General features: G+C 36.2%; 1 protein-coding gene across 3 annotated transcripts in view; it reads right to left on the reverse strand.

The window, feature by feature from the left end:
• PDE1C (phosphodiesterase 1C) overlaps positions 1 to 19,161 on the reverse strand; it is a 622,342-nt gene that overhangs the window by 81,648 nt on the left and 521,533 nt on the right. For all 3 annotated transcript variants that reach the window (XM_063100844.1, XM_063100845.1, XM_063100843.1), the window contains 3 exons: positions 9,242 to 9,342; positions 6,686 to 6,814; positions 81 to 182 (listed from right to left, as the gene is read on the reverse strand). In XM_063100844.1, the coding sequence (XP_062956914.1) occupies positions 81 to 182; positions 6,686 to 6,814; positions 9,242 to 9,342 (332 nt within the window). The remainder of the gene's footprint in view (positions 1 to 80; positions 183 to 6,685; positions 6,815 to 9,241; positions 9,343 to 19,161) is intronic.

Genomic DNA, 19,161 nt, shown 5'->3' on the forward strand with positions numbered 1-19,161 from the left:
ATATGCTTTAATGATACAGCAACATGGTAAGTACCAACTCAAACACCTGTAAAAATACATGACGTCGCAGGCCCACTTACGCTTCTGGCTGCTGCAGAGCTGTCTTCATTGCTTTGATTTGCTGGAAATGACAGGACATATCTGTGGCCATCACCATCTCAATTACCAAGGTTCGAAACTCCCTTTCAGGGACACACGTGGAGAAAAAAAGATGGAAGTAAAAAAATGGGAAGTAAAAATTAGTTTATTTTATGCCACTTCTAATCAAAATCAGTTCATTATTTCTGACATTTCTCATCTACTTTGAGTCTTTTAGGCAGGCTTTTTTTATGAGCAGTAAATGAAGGTTAAGGATTAAGGAAATCATTTATTAGGAACAGGATACATGGAATACACATATCATGTGGAAAATAACTCACGGGAAAAAATCCAATGAAATTGAAAAGGGTATTAAAGCACTCCCTTCTCAACTCAATTCAAAGTTTTAAGAAAGAAAACTTGAAAATAATCCTAGGAGGCAGATTTATAATCCATATTATACTATGGGTGTAGGTGGTATAGGTATTCCACCTTTTTTGAAATAAACTATTTTACAGAGCAGTTTTAGGTTTACAGAAAAATTAAGCAGATAGTACAGAGAGGTTGCATATGCCCAGGTCCCCCACACAGCTTCCCTTATTATTAACATATTGCATTAGGGTAGTGCACTTGTTACAACTGATCAACCAATATTGATACATTATATCAACTAAAATCCATAGTTTACAGTAGAGTTCATTCGTCATGTTGCACAGTTCTAGGGTTTTGAGAAAAGCCTGTCATGCATCCACAATTACAGTATCACACAGGATAGTTTCAGCACCCTAAAATCCCCTGTGCTCCACTATTCACCCCTCCCTCCCTTCCCCTAAACCTCCCCAACCACTGATCTTTTTATTGTGTCTAACTTTACTGAGGTGTAACTTACACATAACAAACTGCTTCCATATAAATTCTACAATTCAGTGAGTTTAAACAGTTGAATAAGCCTTTGAAAATACCACTTCAATCATGATACCAAACATTCCCATCACCCTCAAACCAGGCCCCAGGCATATTTTGATCTGCTTTATGTCTCTAGAATAGTTTACATTTTATAGTTTTATATATTTGTATGTATATAATGTATATGTATATACATACACATACATATAGATTATATATTAAAATAAACACTACATATATTCACACATATGTTCCCATGTATGTACGCACACATGCACACACACACATCCAAAAGTACACACACACACAAACAAAATGTATTCTTTTGTTTCTGACTTCCTTTTCTAAATATGATTTGTGATTCATCCATGTAGTGGTTCATCAATAGTTCAATTTCTTTTATTGCTGAGTGGTATGCCATTGTGTGAGTAAGCCACAATTTGTCATCCAGGTACCAGCTGATGGAAAACTGAGTTACTAGATTCTAGTTCAGAGCTACTGTGAATAAAGCTGTCATGGGTATTCATGCGTAAGTCTTTGTGTGGACATAGGTTTTTATTTCTCTGGGGCAAACACCTAAAAGTATACCGGCTGGTTTATGAGATGGCTGAGTGTTTAAATTTATAAGAAACTGCCAAGCATTTTTCAAATTGGTTGTATCACTTCACATTTTCTCTGCCTACTCTTGTCAATCTTTAATTTCAGCCATTCTAATGAATGTGCAGTGGTAGGTCATTGTGGTTTTAATTTGCATTTCTTTGATGACTAATGATGTCATGCACCTTTTCATGTGCTTATAAAGACATTATTTAACTTTATTTTCAGGAAATGTCTGTTTCAAACTTTTCTCTTTTTTAAAGTCAGTTGTTTGTCTTATTACTGAATTGTAAAAGTATATTTTATATTCTGGGTACAAATCATGTGTAAGATGTATGTGTTGTGAATAATTTCTCCAATTTCTTGGCTTGTTTCTTTTGTTTGTTTGTTTTTTCCCCCACAATGTCTTCCAAAGAGCAAAAGGTTTTAATTTATCATTTGTTTCATTCTTCATGCTTTTTGTGTCCTATCCAGGAAATCTCCATCTGCCCCCAAGGGCTTTGCTTTGTTTCCCTCTGGAAGTCTTGTCATTTTAGCTTTTTACATTTATGTCTATGACCAATTTTGATTTAATTTTTGAGTATGGTATGAGGTAAATTAAGGGTCAAGGTTATTTTTCTCCACGAGGATATACAGTTGTTCCAACACCATTTGTTGGAAAGATTTTCCTTCACTATTGAATTATCTTGGCACCTTTTTGATAAACTAATTGATGTGTCAGTTTCCAAACTCTCAATTCTGTTCCATTAATCTGTATGTCTATCCTTTCACCAACGAAAGGTTGTTTTGATTACTGTAACTTCATAGTATGTTTTGAAATCAAGTAGTATGAGTCCTCTAATATTGTTCTTCTTTGCAAAAATAGTTTTATTTGCATTTTTATACAAGTTTTAGAATAACCTTGGCAATTTCTAACATAATTCTGCTGGAATTTCAATTGGGATTGTATTGAATATAAAAATATATTTTGAAAGATTTGATATCTTTACAATACTGAGTCTTTCACTACATGACAACAGTATATCCCTCAATTTATTTAAGTCCTCTTTAATTAGCAATATTATGTAGTTTTTAGTGAACAACATTTCACTTTTTAAAGTTACTACTAAATATTTTATATTTTTGTGCTATGATAAAAGAAATTATTTTTATTTCATTTTCCAATATTTTGCTGTTATTTATAATTTTTTTTACATTAGTCTTGTATTCTGTGACCTTGCAAGATTCATTATCAATTCCAATAGCTACTTTACACATTCTTAGGATTTCTTATTTAGACAATAAGGTCATCTGCTAATAGAGACATCTTACAATCTTGATGAAAGTAAAATCAGTCATCCTTGTCTTGTTCCCAGTCTTAGGGGAAAAGTGTTCAATATCTCACCATTAAATCTATGTCAACTACAGATTTTTCATGGATGCCCTTCATCGAGCTGAGGAAGTTTTCTTCTCTTTCTAGTTTCCTGAGAATTTTTATCATGAGTGAGTGTTAAATTTTGTCAAATGCTTTTCGTACATCTATTGAAATGACCATATGCTTTTCTGTATTTTTATTTAAATATGGTGAATTATTTTAATTGATTTTTGAATGCTGAATTTTTTCCCTCTCTCCTCTTCTTCTGAGACTCCAATTGTCCTTGTGTTTGATCATGGAAAATTGTCCCTAAGCCTCTGCTTATTTTTAAACATCTTTTTCTCTTACTTCTTCAAATTGGATAATTTCCAACTTTGAAATGTGAAATGTGAACTTTTCAAATTCACTGATTCTTTCTTCTGTCTTCTCCTTCCTGCTACTAAGGCTACAGCTGATTTTAACTTTAGATATTTTATTTTTCAGTTCTAAAATTTCTGTGTTTTATTTATATTTTCATTTTACTGGTAAATTTTACTATATTTTGTTCATTATAAGCACATTTTCCTTTACTTCACTGAGCACAGATATAATAACTGCTTTAAAAGTCCTTGTCTGACAATTCCAAAGGTGGTTTATCTTGGAGAATGAACCTATTGATTGTCTTTTCCCTTGCAAACAAATAACATTTTCTTGTTTTTTGTATGTTATTTAGATTGTATCTTGAACATTATGAATATAAGTTGTAGAGACTCTGGGTTCTGTTATATTGCTCTGAAGATTATTGATGTTTTGTTTTAGTAGGCAATTAACTTGTTTAGACTCAAAATATAAGCTTTTTATAGCTTCAGTGAGCAATATATCAGATCTCAATTTAGACTGCTTTCCAGTTTGTTCCATGTACATATAGTCCAAGAATCAGCCAGCAACTTGGGCAGAGTTTATACACAGAATTTTAGTTTCCCCTTATTTGGCTCTGTCTTTTCCAGGATTGTATCTGGCTGTCCAGAAGTTCTGGTTGTCCCAGGTTCCCATCTTGACTTTTCTAACCAGAAAGATAGTAGAGCTTGTGTGTTCGTGTGTGTGCGTGTGCGTGTTCGTGTGTGTGTGTCTATTAGCTATTGCATTGTTGGCTTGACTGAGACATCCTGCAGAGTAAAGCCATAGAAACATCAAATTTACCTTATCCTGTCACATTCTCTGAATTTTGACATTCCTTGAAAACCTGCCTGACTTTTGTTCACCCTCTAGAGCCCTTAAATCATTCTTTTTTTTTTTTTCTTTTTTGTGACTGGTAAGGCCACACTCTCCCGAGTGAGCCACAGGGTCGGCCCTTAAATCATTCTTTTTTTAAAAGAATGTCCATAGTTTATAATTGTTATTTGCTGGGGCATTAGTTTATTAGCAACTTCTTTGGCCTGCCAAAAGCAGAACCCCCTGTTATTCGTCTTTGAAATGAAATAAGTTTCTAGTAATACATTTTTTTTACAAAGGCCCTAAAAAGTCTAATGCATTTATATATCTAAATAGACCCTATCAGCTATTAAAATTGTTTTCTTAGAAAGACATAGGATTCCAAACATTGTTATATTTGAGTTAATGGGCTTCACTGAGAGCCCTAAATAATAAGTTAATATTTTATTTATGAGATAATACCAACATCTTGGGGCACTGTATCTAAAAGTTAATAAAATATAATAAAATAACAAAACAATATTTTTAGAACTATCTTTAAGTGAAAATATAGTTGAACTCTAAATGAATCTATGTAATTTAAGTTAAAAAAGTCATCAACTATTATTTTTTTTTAACCTACAGAATCTCAAAGAACAGCGAGTAGAAACAGAACATGGTGCTATGGGCTATAACTGTAAGTCAGTCTCCACTGAATCAAGATGTTTCAGTACCTGAGATAATCCATGATTTTACTCTCTTTTTGAGATAATAAAGATAGTACCAAATAAGAAACATAAATATAAACAGGTTTCACTAAACTGTATTTTCAAGTGACCAGTTTGACCATTTTTATACTAAATTCATCTGTTTTGCTGAATCACTCAATTTTATGACTTGTTTCAATCACAGGTAATATTCAAATTATTCACAACTGGTATTTCATGAACACCCACTGTTAAAAATTTACAGCTAAAGACAATCAACAAGGATGGTTCCATTGGCTCCAATGTGTTCCTTGTAAACTGATAGTTCTGGTTTATTCCAGGTGACTGTGGGTTTAGATACTGCATACACCAACCCTAGTTGCAGACTGTAAGAATGAATGAGACACATGATCATAGTAAAGTGAAAAAACAAATAAGATAGCTAAACTTTTGACAAAATTATAGCTAAACAGAGGTACAAAAATATAGTTAACAGAAGTGGCATAACTATGCTTTGAAAACATGTTAAGAGGAAATTAAACAAGCATTGGAGCATTTTATTAGATTGTCATGAGACCAGGAATAAATGCTACCTAAACAAGCCCTCACACAAAATCTTTCAAAATCATGATGTATCCAAAATGTGCGAAGCTGTTCTCTGTCATATTCAAACCTTTCTTTATACTTTTACAAACATTTAAATCGGATAGAGGGTTCCTTTTTTTCATGATGATGTGCACTGATTAACTGAAGTGCTCTGCATTTTTCAGATGCTGGCCGAGTCTAGCATATTCCAACAAAATTTAAGCCAAATACTCCCCTATGTTTTAATAAATTAAAGCTGCCTGGAAACTCTTAACAAATCTTACTGAAAATCAGTTTCTCAGACTTACTGTTCAGTACGGCTTATTTCTCTTCATCCTTGTGAAATGGTGGGCACATAGATACTCAATAAACAGCTGATCATTTAATTAAAGTATGAATACTATTAGAGTCACAGTAGATTCAGAATTTTGTAAGTATTTACATAATTTTACCTATAAGCTTTGAAACACCTTGACCTGTATTTTAGCTACAATGATTTACAGACTACACATGCCACAAGTGTGCTAAGAATTTTAAATGGATTATGTCATTTATTATAATCCTAACCATATTGCAGGGTAAATGTTATTATCTATTTTCTAGAAATTAAATTTTTAAAAGGTGTGAAAAGGTCGAGTGGCTTCCCCAACATCACACAGTACTAAGTTACTAAGTCCATATTCAAAACTATGTGTGCCTAGATCCAAAGACACACAATGTCATTTAGGAAATAGAATTAAGTATGCATGAATTTTTTAAGTGTCAAAATAATTTCCTTAGAAAGTTTCAAAAAATTTCTGAGAAGTCCAAATCAAATATAAGGTGAAAATGTTAAATGAAAAAATTCAGAGTTAAGAAGCTCAGCTAAAAGCAATACAAGTTTCCTAAGATAACAAACAGCAAGTATTTCCAAAGTGCCCTCACTTAGACACTGTTAGAAGAGATTTTTCAAACTTTCTTTCTTGAGAATTTTTAGCAAAATACTGAATTATTTGGCCTAAACAGGGTCTAATTTCCAGTTAATTAACAGAAAAGCAATGTAAAGATGGCAAAATAAAATAGTTGAAGTCTAATTATGACATTCTACAGCCTTTATCTACAAACATTTGAATATTTGTGTCAAGAAAAACATATATATAGAGAGAGAGATGAGACCCACAAAGAGAGAGAAAGAACTAGCAAAAAACCCCACTTTGAACAGAGTATTATTTCTTCAAAAGCAGCATGCTTCATCTATCTTCACAATTTCTCCCCCCACCTCCAAATCTCTCTCTTTTCCCATCCTTACCTCCAGTCATCCTTTGAGAGGTTGATCAAAATATTCATCTCCTCATCTTCTTGCAGAAGGCGATAGGCTGCACTTAAGTGGTGATTTTCTAGTACAGATCTATCATTGTACAGAATAGCTGGATCAGACCTGAACAGAACACCAAGCAAAATTATTTAGGATGTTAACAGCTGAGATTTCTTCCAGAAGCTCTCACAGGCTAGAATGCACCATCCCTTTTTCCTGTGTTTAGAAATTACCTTTGCCCCCGTGTTATTTACATTAGCCAAAAGCTCAAACTAACACTATAAACTGTCAATAGATGTATGTAGGGCATTTTACTGTCAATGTGTGGGTGTGAAATATGTAACGTCCAGCCTGAGAACTCTCTGAAACGTGTTTTATAACCAGATCCCAACTACTGGTACTGTGGAAAAGGTGATTTTTTAAAATGTGGATCAAATCAAACTCCCTTATATTTTCTGGAATGAATTTCATTTTTTATTTTTATTTTATTCCATGAATGCAATGGTTTATTTATTTTAGTTGTAATTTTCTGAACACATACCACCTGGTGGGTAAATAGCCTGCAAAAGCTATATGTGAAAAATTGGGAGTAAAGACTATAAAGATCACATGATAGCTGCTAGTCACTTTCTCAAAGATGGTTCTATAACTGAATGTCACCAAACATAGGGCTGAACACTGTTTTAATATCTTTAATGTAATGAAAGCTTAGATTCGTTTCTTATCAAGGAAGCTTAGTCCAGTGCTGTAAAGTGACTTCCTAGAGTCCCATAGGGGCTAAGTGGCAGGGTTGGGATGAAGATGAGGACTTGTCACCAAGATAATTTCCACCTATCATTGGCCAAACTTTGGGAGGTATCTAGCACACCTTCCAAGTGTTAAGCTTAACATTTTGCCCATCAAAGGATAAAGGACCTGGTCACAGGCTTTGTTTTCTAAACAGGGATGACATAGGCTGAGCTGCTTTGGATAAAGTTCTGTTGAAGGGTCAATGTTTAAATTTCATTCCAAATCAAGTTTAACTTAATGCACTGGAAATTTTCCACACCTATGGAGATAACACAAAACATGCAAATCCTGAAGTGAAAGATCTGTTGAGTAAGTAAGGTACCAACTGATGTGTATTTTGTGACAATAAACTATTTTCCAATTCCTGTGATTAAGCTGTTTTCCTCTGAGTTGTGACTGGTTTTGATACCAGTCTCTAGGCAAGATCCATGCATGGCTGTTCCTCCCACCTCACCTCCCTCGGCAGGTGCCTTTTATCGCAGTCTCGTCCTCAGAGCAAAGGTTCCACCCACAGACACACATTAAACAGAGCTACTCTGCGGAATTCCCTGTATCAAAGACCTTGGAACAGAACCACAGAAGGCTGCTTCCCGGTAGCCGAGACTATGTTCTGTGAGGAGGCAGGAGGCAGGAACTGAAGCGAGCAGCTTAATTCCTTTCTTCTGCTTCCATTCCACTGAAGTTCCCCTTCTGAACAGAGATCAGACGATATTGTCTGCTTTTGTGTACCCCATCGTTAAGCACTGAGTTCATTAAATACATGTGGATTGATTTAATGAACACAAACTTATCTAAAGTATGCACCTGCTTTTTCAAGTGAAATCAGCAAGTATTTATTTGGTGTTAAATACTCCCATCCCTCCCTGATACATTTTTTCTTTGCCTTCCCACTTTTTTGTAAATCTTCGCTTTTGATTGCTATGTCAAGACCCAATTAATCATATTTTCCATTTCTCTCCAGGTCCACATCACTGTCTTCAGAGACAGAAGTTCTCGGGCCAGGAGAGGGAAGATAAGGTTTCACCCTAAGTGGAAACTGACTGGTACTGCTTGCCTGGAATGCTGTGGTAAGAGGAATACTAAGAATAAATCCACTCTTTGTCAGCAAAAATACCAAAATCATTAGTGATATCTGTCACAGGTCAGGGGTTCAGAGTGGGAAACTTGGACACATATTTAATATCCCCAGCAGAGGTTGGTGTTTACCGGTGCAGTTCCTTAGGAAGGATGCACAGGTTGCTCATGGTGAAGGTGGCCTACATGAAACAACCTGGCTCCCCAAGCCCTGTGCCACAGAGAGCTGCAAGCTCTGAACAGAGCAGGGATGAAATTAGAGGATGGGAAGAGTATCTCGTCAGAATCCCAGAGACCAGAGAGGGAGAAGGCTCGATCACTGTTAATGTCAATAGACACACTCCCATGAGCACTGTCCATATCAATTTGGCTTACGCGGCATCTGGGCTTTCATGCAAACTGCCCCACGTCCTAGTAGAAAAAGGTAGAGTAAAAACCAGGCAGCATTAGAACAGAGAAGGAAAGGATATCCATATTAGATCTGAACAAAATTTGAGAATTAGGAGCAGATGGCTTCTTAAACTGCAAGTCTTGATAGAAGCTGATCAGGCTGATCTCTTGCTTATAAGTTCATCTTTTCAGAAACTTAAAGTAGCACAAGCATGCAAAAGAAAAGTAACCTTTCTGACCTCTAAAACTCTATCCCTGCCCCCTCTGGTCTTTCTCCAAAAATTGCAACATCCTCACCGAGTCTGAATGTGGAAATTGTTGGTGGTTCCGGTATGTTCATAGTCATGGATGGCAGCTGAGAAGATTATAGCGAAGATCTCCAGCTCTGTCAGCCAGTTCTGAAAGGGAGAAGACAGAGCAATCAGCTAATCTGTTTCCTTCTCAGACAGGGGCCTTCAGCTTGCTGACGACACACGCACATCGCTGCCTTCCTACCCTGCAGCTGGCAAGCGACTGTCACACACACGTTTTCTAACAAACAGAAATAAGGTTTTTTTGTTTTGCTCTGTTTTTTCCTGTGAAGAAACTGGGGGACTTGTGATTTAAAAACAGCAAGCCCAACAAGGCTGAAAGAGCTAACTAGTAGTTTTCCCTCTTTGAGAAAAGCAAAAAGACAATGAACATGGAGACTTTAAAAGCCCTCATTGCATCCTCCTCCAACTTCCAAATAAAAATTTCAACACAGTACCAAGAACTAAGAGTCATAGAAACCCAATGTCTGGTTATGGGAGGAATATCCACTACAAGGTGAGTAGGGTCACATGGAGAAATAACACTTGACTTTTTGCCCTATGTAAGCTGATGTCTGAAGGGACCTGCCCCAACCATGCTATCAATGTTGGATGTGGTTCAGTAGTTTACAAAGTGTGTTTCTTGGACCAGCAGAATTAGCATTACCTGGGAGCTTGTTAGAAATGCAAGCAAATTATTTGGCTCCACCCAGTCCCACTAGTAGGTCAGAAACTCTAGGTGGTGGCCCAACAATCTGTGCTTTACCCAGCCATCCTGATCATTCTGGTGCACATGAGTTTGAGAATCACTGCAGTGTTTGAAGCTCCCTTAACCAATTTCCATTGAATGGACTCTGTGGATTCCCTGATGTTTCCCATCCTTTTTGTCAACCATACTGCCCAGTATCCGTACAACAGAACTTTTGTGACTCTTAGGCCACCCTTTGGTATACTGTGCTCACTTTTGTTACCAGTTGAATTGATGCTTGTGAGATTTGTTCTGGTTTATTCTAAACCCTGTTTTGATAAGTTGTTATTGTAATTATGTGATTAAATATGACATAAACCAATAAAATGAATTGTTACTCCCAAAGAACCTCGATGCTTTGCACAGTTGCTAAAAGAACTGCTGTCAAGATATGTGTGACAACTGTGAAACAGCATAAAACAATTATAAAAATTTAGAGATTCTTCACTCAGTTTGCTCCCATTTCGCTTGAAAGAAAAGAAATTAGAAATCTCAGATAGAGACAGGGTTGGTGCAAGACAGACATGAGGACGCAAATCAGCGGAGCTTATAAAAGAGCCTGGGGTCTCAATTAAAGATTAGTGCATAAAATACACTTATATGATCTAAGTTAAGACAAAATAATTTAAAATGAACATAAATTTTTATGGTTCCCTACTTTAACTATGTCTTTCAATTAATCACTAATTTTGGTCCTCATCTAAGAAACTTCTTGAGAATTAGTACCTTCTTTGAAGACAGATAAGGGGAAAATAAATAAACGAATGACATACAACCTACGAAAAATGACTTCATAGTTATGGGTGGGGAAAGGAGCATAAAGATAACTCAGAAAAAAAAACACCACACTATACTTTTGAAAATGAGTTCTAGCAGAATCCAGCATGAAATTTCAGGAAAATTTTTGATATCTTCAATAATACACCTCAAAAATATAAACTGAGGTATATGCAGCAGAAAGGAATAAAGGGAAAACAGATTAAGATGAAAATTAACAAAATGAGATGAAATAGAGATTGGTAAGATAAGGAAAGATTGCAAGAAAACCAAAGCTGCAAAATCTACTCTGAAGGCAGTAAAAGAGCCTCCTTTAGGCCAATGCTCATGTGTTTATTCAACTTTGCATAAAATTATATAGGTTTCATCTTATATTGCACATTTTTCTTGACATTGTACATACAAGCATTACATGTTTTTCATATTGGCAATGTTTTTTTTTTCTTCCTCAACACTCTGTCCACACCCATCTGCCCCTGACTCTCTCTACCCACTCCCCCACATGTACCTCTTGTCCTAAGCTCATGCAAAGCTAATTTCACATTTTAAAATAATACTGTGAATGGGAAACAGTGCAGCATCTAAACACATCTGAGTTGCAGAATATCAGCCCTTCCTTACCCAGATACACTAACAAAATGCTATCTCAGGTATAACCTACTTCTAATCAACCAAAAGTAATGGATGATTAAGTAAGCACACAACAAAAAACCAAAGCTATAGCCTTAAAACTCATTTAACACCCTAGCTTTTCAACAAATGACAAGGATGCTTAGAATAAGATGTCCCGGTTTAGAGATAAGAAGAAAGAAAACTGGAAAATCTGGGAAAGGGAAGGGAAGGAGGAGAAACTGCTTCACAAAAGAGAGACACTAAGATGGGCCTTGAGGACTGGACAGAGCGAGCAAAGGAGGTGGGCATTTTCAGACAAGTGAACAAAATGAGCAAATCCCAGGAGCAAAAGTTTATTCACCTCGGTAAGGCAATGACTCCCTGCCAGGAGTGGGACTTAGGGCTGATCAGGGCCCGATGATATTAGACGTTAAAAGCAAAAGCCAGAGAGTGAATGAGGAACGTAAGCCAGATTCAACAAGCAGTGAAGTTTCCATGCAAGAAAGTCACAGGGTCAGCACAGCACTTCAGGAAAGATATTTGGGCAGGAGCAGAGAAGGGAGATACAAGCCAGTATGTTTGGATTAGAAAGTTCTTATTGGACGTATACACAGTATGGAGGCAGAATCCACATGATGTAGCGATTAACTGAATTCAGGGTGGGGAAGGGGGACAAAAAGAGGTTGTAGTCAAAGAGAACAATCAATCAAAGATGACCCAACACTCCTAGCCTGAGTGGCAAAAACAAAAAACAAAAAGCACTGGGTGGTATTAGACGGCATCATTAATAGAAATAGAGAAGGCAGGAGAGGCTATTGCGTAGGAGTTTGGGCTTCATATTAATACGGCTCAGATTTTCTTGCCTTTTCCAAATTAATGACTGTGAACACAGAAGGTTTTATGTCAACCCATAAGAAGTCAGAAATGTAAGTCCCAGAGTATTTTATTCCAGAAGTATCAAGCTGGGACAAGGTACAAGTCACAGATCCTATCAGAGTTTCCCTATTTACAAAATATGAGTGCCATGAATAATTCATCAACAGGGATGCCTTGACAACTGGTAACGGTGGACTTTGAATTTTTCTGTGTATGACTCAGGAAAGCAAGTTGTGTGTGGATGTGTATGGGGACAGGTGGGGAGAGATGGAATCTAACAGGCCAGAGGCAACCTGAAGGAAAGGGACACGGGCACGTTCCCCATTGCTAGTGGAGATGTTATTAGCAAATTGTGACTTCGATATGTGAATGACAGAATTTCTTTAGTAACCTGCTCCCATCCCTCTATTAGTTTTCCATTGCTACCTTAACAAATTACCATAAACTTAGAGGCTTAAAGAACACTTCCCATTTACTGGCACACTGCTCTGCAGGTCAGAAGCTTAGCACAGCGCGGCTGGGTTCTCTGGTCAGGGTCTCACAGAGCTGAAATGAAAGTGTGGGGAGGGCTGCGTTTTTTGCTGGAAGCTTTGGAGGAAAATCCACTTCCAGAAGTATTCAGGGCACTGGCAGAATTCATTTCCTCCTTATGCCTTCCATTTGGGTCTTTCCATCTTCTAGGTAGCAATGGCCAGTTGAGTTTTCCTGACACCTCAAACCTCTCTGACTTCTTCTGCCATACTACTTTGACTTTGACAGACTTGTGTGATTACACTGGGCTCACCTGGAGGACCCAGGATAATCTGTCTGTTTAAGGTCTTCTGTTTGGTAACCTTAATTGCATCTGTTAAGTCCCTTTTGCGATCTCATGTAACATATTAATGACTATGACACTAGAGGACCAAGGTCACAGGGGCCAAATGGAATCCTTAATAATATTATTTAGTACTCTTCAAACAAGATGTCATTTTGGTATCCTTAGCATTTCTTTTATAAAGATGATGATGTCATAAATAATCAAAAGAACAAGATACAGGGCTTCTGCTTTCTGGTCAAAAATAGACAAAGGGAAAATTCATGGCACTTTACCTGACAAAAGCAATGAAAACAGCCAAGGGATAGATTAGGAGTCTAGAGTCTTCTGCCCTACATCAAAAGTAAACTGGAGCCTGGAGTCTGATTAATATCTATTCAATCAATAACAACTCTTCAATCTAATTCTGTTCAAGGATTTTCTTTTAGAAATGAACAAAATAATTCTGAAAAGGTTTAAGTATTTTCTAGGCACTTAAACAATAATGGGCAATACAAACAGATTATAATGAGTAATTCTGTTGATGTTGAAGCCCAGACATCACTTTATCACTGGGATAAATCACTTTGATTCCCGGTGTGACTTATAGTTTATAACACTGAAATGATTTAGAGCATTTTCCCCTCTTGGTTTGTAATGAAAGGTTACAGTAACAATATGTTCTCCATTCATCAGAATGTTCCCCACTGTTTTTGCAAGCCTGCAATGAAAGAAGTTTGTTTTGAGCTGCGTTTCCAAGAGAGAGTGGGTGGGAAATAGTTTCTATATTTAAGAATTATTCGAATATGGCCTGAATTGATAATGAAAATTCAGTGGCAAATGGCAAATGAGCTCATTTAAGAACAGTATGCAGTACATCATGATCACTGGCTGCTAGGATAGAACATTTATGTTAATGATAACTTGTATTAGCATAAATGTTCAGGGAGTTTCTTGACAGCAGAAGAAGCTGTGTATGATTCACCTTTATATCCGCATAATACACTGTGCACAATAGGTACTAAGTAGATGCTGAGTGGACAAGCTCAAAGTGCATTTCTGTGTCCATTTTGAACCTCGCCACAATACATGTAAGAAAGTGCACATGAGGATACCAAGGTGTAAGAATATGAGACTCCTTTTTTCACCAAAGGCATTGTAGAAGTATAGCTAAACATTTAAATGCAAGGCCTTAGACGTCAGACCTGGGACCAAATCCTGGTTCTGCTACTGTATTACTTGGCTAGAGCTGCCATAACAAAATAAACAGACTGACTGGCTTAAACAACAGAAAAATATTTTCTCACAATTCTGGAGGCTAGAAGTCCAAGATCACCATGTCAGCAGGGTTGGTTTCTTCTAACCCTTTATTTGCAAATGGCCACCTTCTTACTGTGTCCTCACATGGTCTTTCCTCTCTGCACACACAGGTCTGTGTCCTAATATCCCCTTCTTAAAAAGACACCTGTCATATCACATTAGGTGCCACCCATATGAACTCATTTGGCCATACTTACCTCTTTAAAAGCCCTCTCTGATACAGTTAGTTACATTCTGAGGTAATGAGGGTTACAACTTCAATATATGAATTTGGGGGGAACACAATTCAGCCCTAACAGCTACTTTATAACAGAACCATCTTAATCTCTATGAATGAGTTTCCTCTTTAAAATAAGAATATGCTGTCTACCCTAAGTGAATCATTATGCAGTATATGCATGTATTGAAACAACATACTGTACCCCACAAAAAATATATAAGTTAATGTTAATATGAAATAAAATAAAAATAATATTACTTGCAGTGGCAATCGCTGCTGTTGCTCAACTGTTCCCTTTCCTTACTGACAATATCCCCAATTTTGTTTCAGCCTTCCCTATATGAGGTACTTCAAAAGTTTCATAGAAAGATTCATATTATCTTTCAATTTTATTTTTTCACGAACTTTTTGATTTATCCTCATATATTGTGGTGCCCACGTGACAGTTTTGGCCAAGGGAACGTAAGTGAAAGTTGCTGGACTGGACTCCAGGATAGTTCTTTAAAAGTGGACAGATTTATCTGATCTGCACATTTTGTGCCTTGTCTTCTCCCTTTTCTTCCTACCTGGATGTGCAGAGGTGCATTAGCCCCTTACAAGCATAAGGACAAAAGCCACATGCCACACAAAGCAGGTGGGAAGGAAACTGAGGAGAAGCCTGTTCTGATGAGAAGCCCCCACAACACGGTCTCTGCATGGCTCTTTGGACAGACCACAAAAACGCGGAAGATCTCACACCACTGACACATCTAATCAGCTGGAGTAGAGAGCTGGAGAGGATGTTCATTAACAAGTATACTCGAACAACCAAAGACCACTAGACATTTTCAAGGTAATAAACAATGGTATAAGAGGAAGATTCTCATAAACAAATGAACATCTTCCCCCATGAGTTAACACAGATAATTCTATTTTAAAAAAGAATTTAAAATTTCTTTTTAAATGTGTAAGTAAATTCATAAATATCTAAGGCTACTAAGAGACTAGAGCACTCCAAGGACAAATTAAAAAAAGAGCTCTTATATTAAATAAATAGGTTGAATAATCAGAAGGACATAGCTGAAGGTCAAATCGGGAATCTGGAAGACTGAATTGAGGACATCTCTTGGGACGTAGCATTAGAATACTGAAAGACAAAAAAAAAAAAATATGAGAGAAGCTAAGAGATGTTAAGAGGAATTCAGAAGGCAGAAAAGAAGTCCCAGGGACAGACAAAAGAGATAACACACAGGAAGAAATACTCAAAGAAGTAATAAAAGAAAAATATGGCTTTCTTCTTTACAAGCACATAGTAGGACTGGACTTTTTGACTCTTTTATGATTTGGAGGGGCCGTATGAATCATTGTGGTCAATGAATTGCGAGTGGAAATAATGAGCAGAGTTTCAGAGACAGAGAACTGAAGTACAGACGTAGGAATACCAGAGCCCTCTTGTCCCTCTGCCACAATGACTGACAAAATTCAGGATGGTAGCTGTTTAGTAAACCTTGACTCTTGAGTGAGGAAGGCACAAGGCAGATCCCTTAAATTACCCCTGAGGGAAAAAAAATGTACCTTTATTATTGCTAATTCTCTGATATTTTGGGATTGTTTGGACCTGCAGCAAAACACAGCTCACCCTCATGGATAAACACCAAATGAAAAAAAACCTTATGAGTGGGGAAGACATATTATCCCACTAATATATCACCATATGTGTTCTTTAAAAGGGTCTATATGCAAGGTCATGAAATTAAAAGGCAATTAGAAATTTTAAAATATTTTACAAAATGTTGTTAGTCACCATTATTACTTATGTTTAATAGTAATAATAACTGCCATTTACTGATATTTTATTACATGCTGGGCACTAAACATTTGTATAAAGAAATACCCAGACATTTTTCAGCAAAATATTAAGCTCTCAGAATATAGATGTCATAACCAAAAAATAAAAGTGGTTAATATACATGAGGAAAATGCTTAATATTACCTGTATTAACAATAAAATAAAAAGTAAAACACAAACACACAGAGGAAACTAATGAGAAAATACTGCTATGCAAGGAAGCTAACCAGAAGTATTATTTATAATAGTGAAATAATACAAAAAAACCTATTTAAGCAATAAGATGACCCACCAGTCAACTATTAAAATCTTCTTATCATAATGAATATAGAATGATCCAGGAAAATGATCATAATATATGATTAATTAAAACGAACAGGATAAATATGTTACAGTCCTGACTTTATATATATATAAGGCCAATACCCTAAACTTTTCACAGTGAAAGTCTTTCTCTGAGTAATGGTCTCATACAGAAGTAATTTTATACTGCATTATCTTTTTATTTTGTATTTTTATACTGTGCTTTTTCAAATATTCTGAAAGAAGCATGTACTTTTCTCTTTATAAAATTTTACTTATTTTTAATTACAGAAACTACAAATGAACATTTTCTTGTTACAAATAAAAACTTCAAACAATACAGATATAGTTGACGTCCCCTTTGACCACCACTCCAGGATGAGAACCCCCAGAGGTAACCACTATTTTCAGTTTATTGTTAATCTTTTTAGATGTTCTATGTATTTTCATATATATATATGTGCGCATATAGATGTGCTATGTTTAACAATATGCACCATGTAGAACATATTTTTCAACAACTTTAAAAAATTATACATCTTGAATTTCAGTCATATAAATCAACTTTATTAATTTTAATTACTTTACAGTATTACACAGTTTTAATTTTCTACTGATTGTCATATACTGTGCAATCTTTCAGTATTGTAAACATTACTACAATGAATCTCACTTTACAAGGCCTCCTTGGGCACACTTGGAAGTGCTAGAGCATTGGTATGTATATTTTTCCTTATAGTAATTACTGTAAAATTGTTTTCTTAAATGACTATACCAATTTCCAGACATTTCCATGAGCAGTATATGAGATTATAATATCTTCTAAATCAGTGGTCTTCAATCTGGGGCAATTGCTCTCCCCTTTCCTACAATGCATAGAACAGCCCCCACGACAAAGCATTATCCGGCCCCAAATATCGGTAGTGCTGGGGTTGAAAACTCCTGCTCTAAATCCTAACCAAGAGTTAATTTTATTAAACTTTCAACATTTTATCCATATGTTTATAATGGATGAAAACTTGTATCTTGTTTAAATTTATATACTCTTGAATACTAATAAGTTGGGCATCTTTTCATATTTTATTGATCAAACATTATCTCTTCTGTTAATTGCCTGTTCATATTCTTCACTGTTTTTCTACTGAATTTGTGTCATTTTCCTGATTTATTTAAATAATCTGGATCATAATCCATGCTCTCTCTGTATTTTCTGCAAATGGTTACTTCATTAAATTGTCTATGACGCTTTTTATCCAACAGAAATTTTTAACTTCATTATAATCAAATTAGTCAATATTTTGCTATAAAACTTTTGTGTTTTGAGGCTTAAGAAAGAATTTCCTTTTTCAAGGCTATACACATATTCTCATATTTTCTTCTAGTATGATCAAATTTTTATTTTTGTGTTTACATCTTTAATTTATCAGATTTTTTTTTTGGTAAATTACTTGAAGTAGAACAAAAGCATTCTGTTTTTTCCAAATGAATAACTATCCCCAAAACATTTTTTGAACTGGGTAATTTTCCCTATAATGTTATTGTCTGTAGACATGCTCTTATGTTCTCACCTGCTATTCTTTCTTCTTTACACGCCAGTCAGTGTTCCATTTTCACCAAACCCCTGAGACTGCCCATGTCAAGTCAGCATCAGCTTCCATGTTGCCAAAGCCAATGGTCCCTTCTCCATCCTTGTCTTACTCAACCTTCAGCATGCCCCACACTGTGCACCACTCTCTTCTTGAAGCACTTTCTTTCTTGGCTCCTAAGACCTCACACTCTCTTGGTTTAGACCCCAGTGTCACTGGCCACTCCTTTTTAGTTACTATTGTTGGCTCTACTACTTTGCCTTTATCTTAAACTTTGGAGTGCTCCAGGACTCACCTAGGAGCCTCTTCTACTTCTCTGTTCACACTGTCCTTAGATTATCTCATCTGGTTCCATGACTTTGCATAGTATTGACATGCCCATGACTCCCTAATCTACATGTCCATCCCTGATCTCTCCCAGAACTCTAGATTTCTTTAGTTTTCTTCTTGCTTGTCATCTCCATATGGATGTCTAATAGAGAACTAAAACTCTACATGTCTAAACCAAGACACATAATTCCCCTTCCCCCAAAATCTGTTTGCCACCAGGTTCTCATGTCAACCCTGTTAATCAAACCAAAAATCCGAGATGTACTCTTGATTCCTCACTTTATTGTTCTCAATCCTTTTCACCACCCAGTCCTTTTAACTCAGAAACAGAATTTTCTTCTCTCCATCCCAGCAATGTCCTTCCTAGTCCAAACTTCCAAACTCTCTTCACTAGGCTTCTGTAGCACTCTTCTAACAGGTTGCCTCAAAATCCATCCCCACAGTAATCCTTTTCTAACCTGTATCATGTCACATCACTTCCCTGTCTAAAGCCCTTTAATGGCTTCCCACTGCACTTAGAGTAAAACTGGAACT

Source organism: Cynocephalus volans, chromosome 6, assembly GCF_027409185.1.
Source record: "Cynocephalus volans isolate mCynVol1 chromosome 6, mCynVol1.pri, whole genome shotgun sequence".
Classification (NCBI taxonomy): domain Eukaryota; kingdom Metazoa; phylum Chordata; class Mammalia; order Dermoptera; family Cynocephalidae; genus Cynocephalus; species Cynocephalus volans.